The sequence below is a fragment of the Aptenodytes patagonicus genome, chromosome 1 (genome assembly GCF_965638725.1).
Source record: "Aptenodytes patagonicus chromosome 1, bAptPat1.pri.cur, whole genome shotgun sequence".
Lineage (NCBI taxonomy): Eukaryota > Metazoa > Chordata > Aves > Sphenisciformes > Spheniscidae > Aptenodytes > Aptenodytes patagonicus.
The window spans coordinates 220,220,745-220,235,522 of NC_134949.1; the positions used below are offsets into that span (position 1 = coordinate 220,220,745).

The window sequence follows — 14,778 nt, forward strand, 5'->3', positions numbered from 1 at the left end:
TTTTGGTTCATGTTTCTTTTATTTGTTCATTATCTTGAAAATAGCTAAGTGTTTTGTATTTGCTACATTTGTACTGAATATTTGTTTTGATCAGTTTACTCTCTTACCATAAGAAAATGATAAGACAAAAAAAATTAAGTATCCCTATCATCCTTCTATAGACTATGAATCCATAGTAATTATAGATTTAATTTAAGAGATTAAAAACTGGACTGATAAATGAAGGGGAAGAGCTTTCTGAAAACAAGTAATTTTTATAGTAACTAACTGAAAGAAAATCAATTTTTAATTTGCTTATTTTGTGCTGCTGGCTACACTAAAGAATACAGTCAGTTTTAGTGTTCATCTCACACTGACACAGCTCTGTCTTTCTGTTTCTTTTACACCATCTATAAAATTGGGTCGTTGAAATGATTTTGTGCTTGTTGGAACATCTACAGAAATATTAAGCACACTGGGTGCTTTCAATTATCAGACCCTAGAGAATTCTTCAGTTACATACAATCAATGAGGTATCCCAAATCTGCAGGGACTTAGAAATACGGCTTTGATCTTGCCCTGGCTGCAGGTTTTTTGTTGGTTTGGTGGGTTTGGGTTTTTTTTTTTTTCAAAAATGCTGTTTGCTTCTCAAAGGATATTGAAATCATACAACCGTTCATGCATGTGCTGATTTGGTGTTACAGTAACACACACCATAGAAAGCCCAGAAGACTACTTATTTATCTTACTGCTTGCATTAGGGTAGCACCCAGCCTCCAGCTAAGGCCCCAGACCCTCTGTGCAGAGCACTACACCCATATAACGCAACAAAAAACATTCAAGCTACTTAAAGTAGCAAATAGCAGGAAGGAAAATTGAAGTAGAGAGAAAGTGTATTAGTTGGTTAAAGTCACACATTAGTAGTACATCGGGGGAAAAAACCCCAAATCTAAGGGATCAAAGCACCCTTCTCCTGAGCAGCATGGTATCTGGCTTCTGACAATTCACTGTGTGAGCACTGGGCTATGCCTGCTTAGGGTCAGTTGGCTAATTGAGCCATTTCTTTTTCAGTACAACACTTCTAATTTTCCTCTCATGCTTCAAACAACTCTTATAAATAACTGCATGTTTATTTCAGACAGCCAAAGGACAGTCATACTGGAAGGACCCAGAAAAGGTCATTCAAATAGATTGAGCATTCTTCACAGCATTTAACACAGGAAGCTAGGCTGGACAGAGAACGTGCCGGTGTGTATGATGTTTTAAAATCTGATTAATCACACAAGAGATAATTTGGAATCTTAAGCGGCTGAAGGCCTGGAATATGCACACACACCTTTTTAAAAGGCTTTGAAGTTCAGGCAAAACCAAACTTACTCGGCTTATTTAAATTTTCTTTTATACCTTCTACAACTCTGCTTCACAACAATTTAGAGAAAAATGTATCTGTAGTGGTCTCATCCATTGTTTTATTGCAATATCACCTCTGTGGCATCTTGGCTATTACTTTCCCCCTTGTTATTCCCCTCTTAGGCTTGGCAAAAACTTTCCATCACGATGTGAAATAGCACCACCCCTTGCCTTCCTCCCCAGCCCTCCCTCTGATCGACCTTTCTTGTACGGTTTCCAAAACACCACGACCTGGCAGTGGTAGGGAGCTGGCAGACCTTCCTTTCTCCTTCCTTTCTCCAGTCCCCAGCCCTTTACCATCTCAGAGCCTAGGAGAGGCTGAACACATCAGTGTTACCCATCAGTGTTGCACCTGACCCAGTGGGGTCTGATCCCTGATTTGTGACTTTAATTATTATTATCTTGATTTCAACTGTGATTGAAAAAACCAAAACCAATAACCTTCCTCTTACCTATTGCTGTCACACTGAGCATCACAGTCCAGAGGGGTAACTTTGCCTTCTTAAATGAGACAATGTTTTGGTCATGTGCAGAGCATTCATTTTCATTACATATAATTGGTTAGTGAGTTACTATTTTATTTTACTAAATGTTGATATACTAACAACTAAGCATTCGGCCTTTAACGAGATGTTCATTTACCATATCACATAGCAAAATATAATTTTGCTTACTACAGTTACCCATTCTGCTTGAAACAAGTATTTTATCTGTTTATTTGACTATGGTTTCCTTGGCATTTCTTGTTGATTGCATGCTGGCATTGACTGTAGAAGCAATGCTTTATCCTAACTTTAATACTGACTACATTTTTAACGCATTTATTCTGCAAACATCATGTCTAACTTGTCACAAACTTTGAAGTATATTTAATACGAGGGAACCTACTGGGAGCCAGGCTTCAACCTGACTGATGCATGCATGAGTGCACTGGCTTATACATGTGCAACTTTATTTGTTTTGTGGGAACCCCTCTGGACTTTAACAGCCTTTCATTTTGTCTTTTGTAGAGAAATTAAAGCCTGCACACCAGGCAATGTTTTCTGCTTACAGCTAGCAAGATGGAATTGGCATACAGGAATAATCTTTTATTTGAAAAGTGAAACTGGTCTATATTTTTACCATGACACCTGACATTTACTTTAAATGCACGGGAGTACATCTCCTAGATTTGAGAAATCTCACTGATTTCTAGGGGGACAATGTAGGACATCTAATATCCTCTTTAACTCTGAAAGGGAGATGATTATTCCAGTATGCTTATTCATTTATATTTTGTCTCACATAAGCACTTGTCTCTCTTCCCTGATCAGAGGTGCATTAATTGCATGCTAATAATCAAAATAAATCCTGAAAACTGCATCTCTGTTCCACCTGCTACACCCAACACAGGCAACTCCATACCAGAAAAGGTTGCTTTGCATCCTGCTTTTAAAAACTATTGGTTCCATATTGGAACCACTTTTCTATGAACTACTACTTACAGCATTCGATGACTCTATTTACCATGAATGGTCCAGCTTTTCAGTTTGTAAACAAAACTAGATGAGGTGGAAATGGTGATAGGCAACCGCATGGCACTGTCAGGAGACAGGAGGTATTCAAAGGCTAAGAGAATACCTAAAACCAGCAGTGCCTCTAAGCCATGTTGTGAAATATCAATACACGGTGGGTTAGTAGCAAGCATCCAGAATGACTTTATATAAGACACTTTTGAAACACAAAGCAGTCTGTGATATCTGTCCTGTTCAGAATAAAAATTCTTACCCTTAGTCACGGTTCAAATGCTGTTTATTTTTGTATAAATATTTATAGATATTTGAGATAGTCACGTTGATAAATTCATTTAAAATTTCCATCAAAACACTCTAGATCAAATATGTTGAAATCCCAGTTTCTAAGCAGCTCAGCAGAAGAGATGACTGGTAGCATGTAAAATACAATTTAGTCTGAATGTCAACTGCAGAGAGAATAGCTATCATACACCACTAACATTACAGCTTCGTGCGATAGTACAGCAGGATTTCCAAATAACAGGTTTTACTTTTCATCCAATATTTCCCCTGTTTTGAATACTCACAGTTAAAATTGTTCATTCAAACCATTTAAAAAAACTCAAACCAACAACATTTTCAAATTCAAATGTTATAGTTTTCTTGTTTTTAAACCATGCAAATAAACCAGTAGGGAAGTTACTAATTAGATCGCACTAACGATGACATCAAACACCTGTGAAGTTCATGCTTTTATACACGTAATAATTCTCTTCACCTCATGTACAGTTATTACACTGTGAAGAAGATATGGCTTGAATAGAAGGAAAAAATAATCTTTAAAGACATCTTTATTTTTTTCACCTTGCTACTCATTTTTTTGCTGTACATGAAGTCCACAAAAGCTCTCCCTAAAAAAAAAATAAACTGTTTTTCTGTATGAATCCCTTACCTAGATGAAAAAACTATTAACGTTTTTTAAAAATCTATTCTAGCCAGCTCAATTATCACATATTCAACAGGGTGGAAAGGAATAAATGCCAGCGAATGCAATTTCCCCTGTATTTCTTTAACCCTCCCATATTTCATTTCTCCTTCACAGGACCCAGTAATTATATTACTTCAGTGACTACACAGTCAGTCACACAGAGCCAGCATGCAGGCCACAAATCTAAGTGCGTGCTAGGGATGCCTTGCAGGTAAAGCAGCTATTTACAAAGTGCATCTCAAAAGCAATATGAGTCACCTAAGTATAGGGCTCTACTGATGGAAACCCAGTTCCTAAAAGAGAAAAATAACTTTGTTTTGACCTCAAATTGTATTAGCTATAAACATACTTAGCAGCATGGACTTCACAAAAACATTAGAATAAATCGAGCTTTAACATAATGAAATATTTAGGGCTGAGCTGATTACTTATTTTTGCTCAGCGGTCTAACAGGCTAACAGTCCCACTTTCCTATGTGAAATGAAATATGACTCAGTGTAAGTTGATTAGTAATAATTACAAGCCAGATATTCTTCTACCTCCTGAACAGCAGGAGACCTGTAATATCAATTGCAGATTTCCTGCGCTCTAATGATTCATACACAATATATGCAAGCTGTCTGCGTGGCCAGTACAGATTCTGCAATTTATCTAAAAATTCATGGAGACAGATTGATTTCCAATTTTCAATAGGAGTTTAAACCTGTAGGATATCTCCTGAATTATGGAGTCCAGTAGACCAAGTCAAAGACATCGTAATAGAATTACTTTCCTTAAATCTCAAATTAGTATATTCTTTTTTTTTCTTTTTCCTTTTTTTTTCCCCCCAATCGCCATTTTAATTGATAAACTTGTTCTTGAAGCTAAGTTTTATTTCAAACATCAATTTATTCATGAATTGATTTGAGGAAAAGACAGGGGAATTTATTATGACTCTTTCTGTTCGTTAGAGAGAAAGAGAGAGATAAAGAAATAAAATCCAAAATGAAGGTGTTAAAGCACTGAGACATGTTGCCCAGAACTTGTGCAATCTCCACAACTGGTGATAGTCACAGCTTCACTGGACAAGACCCAGAGCAACCTGATCTAACTTGAAATTAGCCGTTTTGAGCAGGAAGGTTAGATGATCAGGGCTTCATGTATTGAATTACCTTCCGGATGACAGCCCTTAAGCCATACGCACCTTTCCTGTAGCAATATCATTATTCAGTCTTGTTTTCAATGAATAATTACTATAGCTGTCCTACACGTTTAAAAAAAAAACCAACTTAAAATCTTAGATCTTAGATCTAGATAAGAAAGAAAAATTGAGACTTGTGAGAAAAAACATTTCAGGCTTCACTTAGGAGTGGATTATTTCACATACCTACCATTTTATTTTCTGACTGCACCACAATAAGGACATAACATAAAACGAAATACAACAAGATAACATCTTTCCTTTGTGGAAACTTTGGATTCTCATTTTTATCACAGGAAAGAAAAGCTTTGAAATAGGACCTGAAAGCAGCCAATGACAAGTTATTACCCATGCCTACAAAATATTTCAAACAGTTCCACATTTCTATGGGAGGGGAGAAACAAATCTAACATTTTTTGTAAACTACGGCAGTCAGTGCAACCAAAATCTGTGTTTGTTAAATATCAGCTTTTCTAATATCATAAAGATGCAAAAATATTAACTGTGGTTGTGAATTATTCATATTTTACCCAATTATTTCTGTTTAAATGGAGTCAGCTAAGTACTCAGAGCTATACCTCTACAATTAACGCATTAATATACACAGGTATACACAGCACAGGATGATTATTCTCTATCAGTACTTCTTCATCCTTAGTTTGGGACACTGCTTTGTCAAAAAGAACTCATGCATGCATTAAGAAAATAGAGTAAGACTTCACTGGGTATTTCTATGATTAGTGGGAACCATTTTATAGCTAACATATGTAAATATTAACAAGAGTCAAGTGAAATGAATTGAAGAGATTGTAGTTAATGTATCTCCATGACAGATATTCTCATCTCCATGAAAACCAAACCTTTCAGTTTAACTATCTAAAAAGGATCACTACTAATTTGAAAGTATTTATTTCTGCATTTCACAAACTTAAACACTGCGGTATGCAAAACCACTTCTAGTTAACAGCTATGTGTATGTGGGTAGTTCAGTGTCTGGCTTAGTGGTATCTGAGAGCTCTACAGGCAGCTTCAACAGAGAATCATCTTACCCTTCCACAGAAATGGTCCGCTGCAAGCTCACTGTGGGTGGACGCGTTGCAGTGCTGTGCTGGGAATGACTGTATGACCAAGGAAGAATAAAGAAAAGCATTTGTTAAAGAAATACAAGTTTCTCTTATTCTTATTGTCTCTAGCAGTTTAGCTAACGCCAAAATAGAAATAGCAATCAGATAGTTTTACATGTGTCTAAAGCATTTTGACTTCAGTGATGCTCATGTCTTCAAAAAAGGGCTCAATCCTACAATCTCTCTTGTTTAAAATCAGGTTTCATTCTTCCTTAAGAGCAGGCAATGAAGAGAATAATTCCCCCTTATCTTTCTTATTCTTTTAAAAAAATATATACATACACACAGTTCAGTGACTTAGATGCTAATTGTTCTGCTAAATATACTAACTATAAAACCCGAAGTTAATTTCAGAGCAGAAGGTAAAACAGTAAATGATAATGTTATCAATCTAATTCTCAGTGTTTTGAGTTTTTCCACATGAAATTATATCAATCATAGCACAACATTTAGAAAAAAACATATTTTCTAAGCAAAACACAGACTCTGTGAAAGAAAAATCTTTTTGATTGAAAATCCTGAGGTCTAATGGCTTCTCTCATATGTGTTGTCATGCTTGAGGAACGTAGTTACTGTATTACATAAACCCAATAAATTACACAGTATATGTTAACTTCAGTATTGTACTATCGTATAATAGTGTTGTACCATTACTATTCATGTAAATATAAATGGATAACAACACAGCATCAGTCAAAGGCAGTTCTGTGATAATAAATTGCATTCCTTATCCAAGACAATGTGTTTAAAAAATAAGAATAAAAAGCAGAAGCATCTGGGTGTATCCTCTGATTAGTTTAAATGGCTACATCACATAGTGAGGCCCAGTTTTAATCATAGAATCATAGAATCATTAAGGTTGGAAAAGACCTCTAAGATCATCGAGTCCAACCGTCAACCCAACACCACCATGCCCACTAAACCATGTCCATAAGCACCTCATCTACATGTCTTTTAAATACTTCCAGGGATGGGGACTCCACCACTTCCCTGGGCAGCCTGGTCCAATGTTTAACCACTCTTTCAGTAAAGACATAATGCAAAGTAGAAATTAAAAATAAAACTTTAAGTCAGTTTTATATCACTGATTCTACTAACTGCAGATTTTGTCTTGCTTTCAAGCTTTTTATACAACTCGAGCAGTTTGTTCAGAAGAAGCACACCTTATTTTCATTAAAACCTGAGACATTCAACATTAGTGAGCAATACATCTATTTTACATGCATTTTGTCTCGTAGCATAGCCAATACTGTCTGTCTGACAGAAGAGACATGATTTTTCTGTGTAGCACATAGAGTTGTGACACACGATATCATGCCACAGGACAAACAAAAGACCTGCTACCTGCTGGTATTCCCTGTTGCGACCGTTGTGCTCTTGTGTCATGTTAGTAAACTGCTGTACTCATCCTTGTTCTGAGTATTTCAGAAAGTTTGTGGAAAAGTATATTCCTCTTATAAGAAGAACTACAGAGTTTTTTATCTGTTTTATAGCAAGACATAGGATGTACAGGAGTATCATGAGCCTCTGGCATCATGGTGTGAACAGAATAGTTGAGTTGGACAAACATTGCAGAATAATATTTTAGGAATATTGGTTAAAATTTCACATTATGTTTTCATCTTGCAAATGACTTAGGATGCATATTTTTAAACTACCTTTTTTTAGGTTTTATCCATTTTTAAAAATTTAAAGTTTAGGTTGTGGCTTGTCTTCTGTCCCTCTCCCTCTACAGAGCTGGAAGGGAACATACATCCTTACGTTCCTGTACTGGCTTCCCACGCCAAATTAATGAGGAAGGGAAGAGCCTCTCCCCTGAATTTCCCCCCCTGTATACATGTGACAGAAGTGGCACAGCAGAGCTATAACACCTCTGTCTTTTCCCTGTGCAGCTTGACTCTCAGAAACTTTATTTCCTGAAGTTGCCTCAAGAGATGCAAAAATACGGCTGGTACAAGAAACAATAACCCAGCAGAGAGAAGGGACAATGATGTATGTCACGGCCCTCTAAGTCACACTGTATGTCAAGGTCTGTTTCTAAGAGAAGGATGGCACAGCCGTGCCTGAGCTATGCTGCCGATGCCAAACCCACAATGGAGACTTTAAACAAGCAGCTCATATTCTTGCAACAGATGTTACATATTTTGTGGGGAAAAAAATCTATTAACAAGGCATGGCAAGTTAGCAAGTGAAGGTTTCATGCAGGAATTGGGTTTATTTCACAAATGCTGTGTGGCATTCTGTTTTTCAAAGGAATGTCATAGGAAAGGGAAGCTGAGGAATGACAGCTGATATGGCTCTTTGTCTTAAAACATTTAAGTCACCTCTTGCTGTTTCAAGATCTCCTCCTTACTAAAGCCATGGCATACTGTTACGACCAGAGCCACAATATCTACACCCAACAACAACTAGCCAAACTGGCTTGAATTCTGAAAGCTTTGTTTCTTTTCCGAAAAAAGATTTCAGCATTGACCTATTTTTATTACAGCAAACTTATTTATATAACTCTGATCAGCTTCACAATGAGCAAAATTATAAAAGCATTAAAGGTAGGACTTTCAGCTATTAAGTACTAAAACCAAATAATTTCCCATTTATCTACAGAATTAGCAACTGAAGACGGTCACGAAAACATATTGAATATTAAGCTCTTGGGATGTGACTATGTTTGGATGTTGCAAATGAAAAAATGGGCTACATTCACCAAAGTAATTTACAGAACAGTGAATTATTGCTCCTGCATTGGAAGATTCAAAATGGGGAAAGGGACCAGTCTGATCACTGTCATAGACTCTCAGTCCCCACAGCGATGCTGCATTTTAGTGATGAATTCAACTATCTTTGAGGTTTGATACTTAACCCAGGCTACTTTGTGCAAAACCTCAAGGCTATAACCTCTCTATTTCTAAATATTTTATATAATGGATGAATAAAGACTAAGAATTTTGTCACCATACTATTCATAATGGCCTTTACAGAATTAGTCTTTATAAATCTCTGTTTGGCATCACACACTTCTTTAACACAGAACAAATCACTTTTCTGAACATAGACCTACCTAGATCTAAAGCTGGTATTGTCTGGAAAATCATTGTTGAAACACAAAATTGAAATGAGAGCAAACAGCATTTCCAGAAGTGATTAGGAGTACCAGGTTCCTTGATTTTGGGTGTCCAGTCTAAAACACTTCCAAAATCCTGCTTTGCCAAAAAAGGATATTCATCCCTTCCAGAAAATCAGAGGTGTAATATCTCAGCAGAAGGGCAAGGTACCCAGAACTCACTAATCACTCTCCTCAGCCACTTGAGAATTTGTGCCGTGCCACCACATCTGCTTGGTAGTTACCCTCACACAGTATTGTTATGGCTGGGACAAGAAGCATCAAATCAACCAAAGGATTATCCAGACAGGCTGGAAAACAAAGAATATTCAGAGGAAAGAGCAGATTCTTGGGAAAACAATACACGTTTCAATGATGGAGTGAAAAAAAAAAGGCTAGGATGGCAACATTATTTTCTATTATATCAGATGTTGTATTAAGTATTGTAAGCCCATAACAAGTATGAATTAAAGCAGTGATTTCAATTCAGTATTCTCCTGAAATTACCAAACTACTCAAGCACTAGATGTCATCGGTATCCCTCACTGGAATGACTACCTCGTTATGCAAAGCTGTGCAAGGAACCTTATACCTCACTCCTTCCAAGCAAGGGGCTCAGCTATTGACAATATTCCACTCATTAGAAACCCTTTTCCAATCCTAGGTATTTGTGACATAGAGTTCAAATGAGTCCTTGGCTTTTTTCATGACAATAATTCATAACTGGTGATATGAAAACTCATTTTTGTACGTAATTATAAAAATCAAGTTTGATGCTCAGTACAAGCTTATGCCTTCTAAGGTATCGTCATGAATACAATGACAGCTAAAAATCAAAAATGCAGTTTAATCACTGCTTGACACAAGTGGCTATCCAATTGGAGACAGAAATAACAGTCTGATATCATTCCTAACTGACTTATTTAAAAGATAAAGCTCCTGGTGGCTTCTGTCAAAGTGGTGGAACCAGCAGAAAGAAGCTGTTTCCATCATGTGCTTAATACACTTACGCATGTGTCATGTCTTTTGTAGCAAAAAAGAAAATAAAACTTCTGGGTTACTGCCACCAACATTTTCTATGATGAATGCCTAAACAGAGACACTTACATCCCTACTGAGACATTGTCCTGGTTTCGGCAGGGATAGAGTTAATTTCCTTTCTAGTAGCTGGTACAGTGCTGTGTTCTGGATTTAGGATGAGAACAATGTTGATAACACACCGATGTTTTAGTTGTTGCTAGGTAGTGTTTACACCAGCCAAGGACTTTTCAGCTTCCCATGCTCTACCGACTGAGAAGGCTGGAGGGGCACAAGAAGCTGGGAGGGGGCACAGCCAGGACAGCTGACCCCAACTGGCCAAAGGGACATTCCATACCATGGGACGTCATGCTCAGCATATAAAGCTGGGGGAAGAAGGAGGAAGGGGGGGACGTTCGGAGCGATGGCGTTTGTCTTCCCAAGTAACCGTTATGCGTGATGGAGCCCTGCTTTCCTGGAGATGGCTGAACACCTGCCTGCCGATGGGAAGGAGTGAATGAATTCCTTGTTTTGCTTTGCTTGTGCGTGCGCAGCTTTTGCTTTACCTATTAAACTGTCTTGATCTCAACCCACGAGTTTTCTCACTTTTACCCTTCCGATTCTCTCCCCCATCCCACCAGAGGGGAGTGAGCGAGCGGCTGCGTGGTGCTCAGTTGCCGACTGAGGTTAAACCACGACAGATATGTAGGTAAGTAGCATATTTTTATACTCACAGATCTAAGTATTCAAAGTTCAACATTTAGGCTTATAAAAATGTTATCTTTTCCCTGAAATGATACAGAATGAACGTCTCAATATTTTTAATAATATAAAGTAATAATATTTCAATATACTACTTAATACTCCAGCCACACAAGATGGATTTTCCCTGAAGAAATGAAACTCACATCCCATAAAATACCAGTTTTAACTTAATTCCATTTAATTTTAGTTCGAGACAAGGGGAATATACTATTCTTGTAAGACAATTCATATGAGTGAAGGAACAAAGAATGAGATTCTAAGTGAATAAGGGGCAAAATAAGGAGCAAAGGATCCAACTTCTCTTTTTTAATGGGTTTGAGTTGTTTTTTTATTTTAAACCTGTTTCTTAGTCAAGGCCTGCTATTTCATGTCTTTGTAAAATACTAAAAATAGAGCAGCATGGTGTCAACATATTTTTTAATGATTATTATGAAAATAACAACATCAGTAAGTATCATAGTAACAAGAAGAGAAGTAGCCAGTCTCCTTAGTTTTAATTCTGTTCTAGCCCTTCAAAGGATGTTTTGAAGGCACTTCTGCCGTGTGGGTGATGCTGAAACTGGAGGCAGCATCATAAACCCTTCTTTCCCTGTAGGGACCAAATGAACTACCGCCTTCCCTTCACGAATGACACTTTCACCAATACGCAATATCCCAGTGAAACCCCTATGTGGGATGAAACAATCATATTAGGGAAACATTTATTGTGTTTTAAACTTTTATAATGCAAATTAAGGACAAACCAGAATTAAGGGATCAGACTGCATGACACTCAAATCAGAGTTCATCCCAAAGCCTGCCTATTGCATTGAGGGTGGAAGAAAGAAGGTTGTTACAATCTAAAATTTTTCCTGGTCTCTTTTGCTTGTATAAAAACAATACACGTTGTCTTTACACAGAGAGTACTAGAAAAGTCATCAGCTTTCCTCTCCCAACCCACCTCCCACCGACAAAGAACAATTGTCCTCTATTTGCTATAGCCTTGATTTAGGAAACCTTTTGTTTTCATATATCTTTGTTTTGACAAGTCAAAACTGACAACATAAAAGTCGTTATTTGTTTCCTAAATCAATTGACCTGCATCTTCTCATAAAGAAGTAGTGATGCAGCTAGTGGCACAGGCTGGATAGAGATGCCTCTGAACACTGGCTTCGGAGCAACATTCTTGAGGTCCCAATTCTGAAACTGCCACACAGAAGAAAAGTATACAAACTGCATTTGTCTATCAATACATTCTGTGCAGAAAAAAAAAAAAGCAAACCAAAAACTAACAAAAAGAGAAAACTAGAGCTCCACATTATTCTTCGTTATTCACAGTACTAAAAGAAAAAAGATTGATAAATACAATGTTGAAAAAGTTCCACTGGAGAACAGTGAAGGGAACGCTAACGCTGTTTGGTTTTATGATGTATTCTCAGCATGTTGTTTCTTATGTCAAGGATTGGAGGTAGCAGTGCAGTTGTTTATAAAGCTTCTAAGCCTTTGCTTTGATGGATGTAAGAGTTTAAGAAGGCAACATGCTTTAATTCCATTAATGTGGAGTTTTAATTCAGTTCAGTGAAGTGAAACCAGCTTTTCCTGATGCTGCCGACAGCTAAACTTCTAACTTAAATGAGTTTTTGCTCTCCTGTGGGATTAATTAGAAGTCCAGAGAGTGCTTTTTTGGTATTAATTTTATCTCAGCTACAAACAACTTGACAATATCCAGTACGGACAGTTACTGACCCATATTAGAAGTGTCAAACTAACCAGACAGTCTCCCATCAGAGGTAAATAGGAAACTTCAGAGAATAGGACATTCAACCCTGCTACTTTTGATCACCCTTAGGCAACAAAGCTGCACATGAGATGTAATGCTGTTTTCATGCACAGGCACATGCAGTGAGGATTTTTGGACTGACTTAGCAACCATAATTCATTTTTTAAAATGGCATCTGTACATATATTCTACAAATAGTATTGCTAGGCTAAATACCTACCCAATGGAAAACAGAAAAGAAACAAAATGAAGGATTAGGCTGTCACTCTGCCTACAAATATGTAGAATAAGGACGACACTACCTCTCTGCTCAGGTTCTTCGTAGTAATTTCACTTGCACAGTAAAGTCAACAAGGTTGCTGACCTCTCCCTCCTTTTCCCTTTCCCTTTCCCTTTCCCTTTCCCTTTCCCTTTCCCTTTCCCTTTCCCTTTCCCTTTCCCTTTCCCTTTTCCTTTCCCTTTCTCCTTCCCTCCCTCCCTCCCTCCTTCCTTCCTTCCTTCCTTCCTTCCTTCCTTCCTTCCTTCCTTCCTTCCTTCCTTCCTTCCTTCCTTCCTTCCTTCCTTCCTTCCTTCCTTCCTTCCTTCCTTCCCCAAACAGCAGCCACAGAAGTGGTTAGCCACATTCCACAACTTAAAGTCTTTGAGTTATTGCAGCCCTAAATTAGCATCATATAGCAGTAAGGAAGAATGCAAGGTGAAACTGTGACTCAGAGGAATGTTTCAGCTCCTGGAATAAAGCTAATTATCCACCTTTGTTAGCAGGGCGCCTAAGTCAGCAGCTATCTTCAAAGTGGTGAAACATCCACTGACTTCAAATCTGCTTCTTTATGGCTGGGGTAAGGAAGATAATGATAAGCTTTAAAATACAAAAAGTATGCTTATCTGAGAAGGAATTGTTATGTTAGTTTGAAATATAATATTTAAAAGAGCTGAAAAAGTTTGGAATTATGTGGGGGGAACTGAAAATAATTAGGAATGCTGTTTAAAGGAGTAGAGTGGAGAGGATATACTGTTGATGAAGTTTCACGTGTAGTCTAATGTTCCCATGTAGGGTAAATACAGACTTACACAGTACTGTGAAGAACACAGCATTGAGCAAACTAGGCATACCGCGTGAAAACCGTAAGAAAAAAATACTGTGACAAATTGATACAAAATTAAATGGAACAAATTTTAGGAAACATGAGACCTGTTTTAATGACTCAGACAGGGTACCTTGCTCTTTTGGGAGGTTATTCTGTTCTAGATGTCACTGTTAAGTACTGATTTCTGTTATAACATATATTTTTCTATTTTGCTTAAATTCCTCCCTTTCATCCCATCCTTCTTCTAATTCATTATGTTCCTTGTTCATACTTTGGACAGACTTGGGTTTTTAGAAGTGGGATGCTTAAATCTCCACAGCATTCCAAGACATTCTGTTACTGTTAAAAAAAGTAAATATCAAGTCTTCCTACTAGCCTCTCAGTTGTATTATTATTATTATTATTATTGCTATTATTATTATTATTATTACTGTAATGAATATGAGGAATGATAAAGCTCCACCTGGCAGTTGAAATACTCCCTGATGAAATTAGTTTGACAATAATACCAGCTGAGGACTGAGGTTTACATGTCAAAATATTTGCAACAAGTGAAAAACATATGTAGGTATATAGAAAAAAAAAGGGAGAATGGTAAAAGAAAGAAAAATCTCACCTTCTCAGTTGCTTAGGCAATATCAGATGGAAATGGCCCATGAACATAACAACTGAGTTTGGCTCTAATTACTGTTGTGGAAGAGGATGTAGTGCTACTTTCATGAATTTAAATAGGGTGCATTTGTTTAGGAATGACAGAAAACTTCCTGACGCACTCTGCACGGCCTCGCAATTACATACATCTCGTGGTACCCTGGTACCAGTGCCCACTACAATGTTGAGCTTTCAATTCCTCATGGAGAAAGCAGCTGTCACCCTCC

The 14,778-nt window shown here is 37.4% G+C and overlaps 1 protein-coding gene across 21 annotated transcripts in view; it reads right to left on the reverse strand.

Moving 5' to 3' along the window:
• Positions 1-14,778, reverse strand: part of DLG2 (discs large MAGUK scaffold protein 2) — a 1,063,600-nt gene that overhangs the window by 239,696 nt on the left and 809,126 nt on the right. For all 21 annotated transcript variants that reach the window (XM_076328370.1, XM_076328369.1, XM_076328371.1 and 18 more), the window contains one exon: positions 6,100-6,168. In XM_076328370.1, coding sequence (XP_076184485.1) covers positions 6,100-6,168 — 69 coding nt within the window. The remainder of the gene's footprint in view (positions 1-6,099; positions 6,169-14,778) is intronic.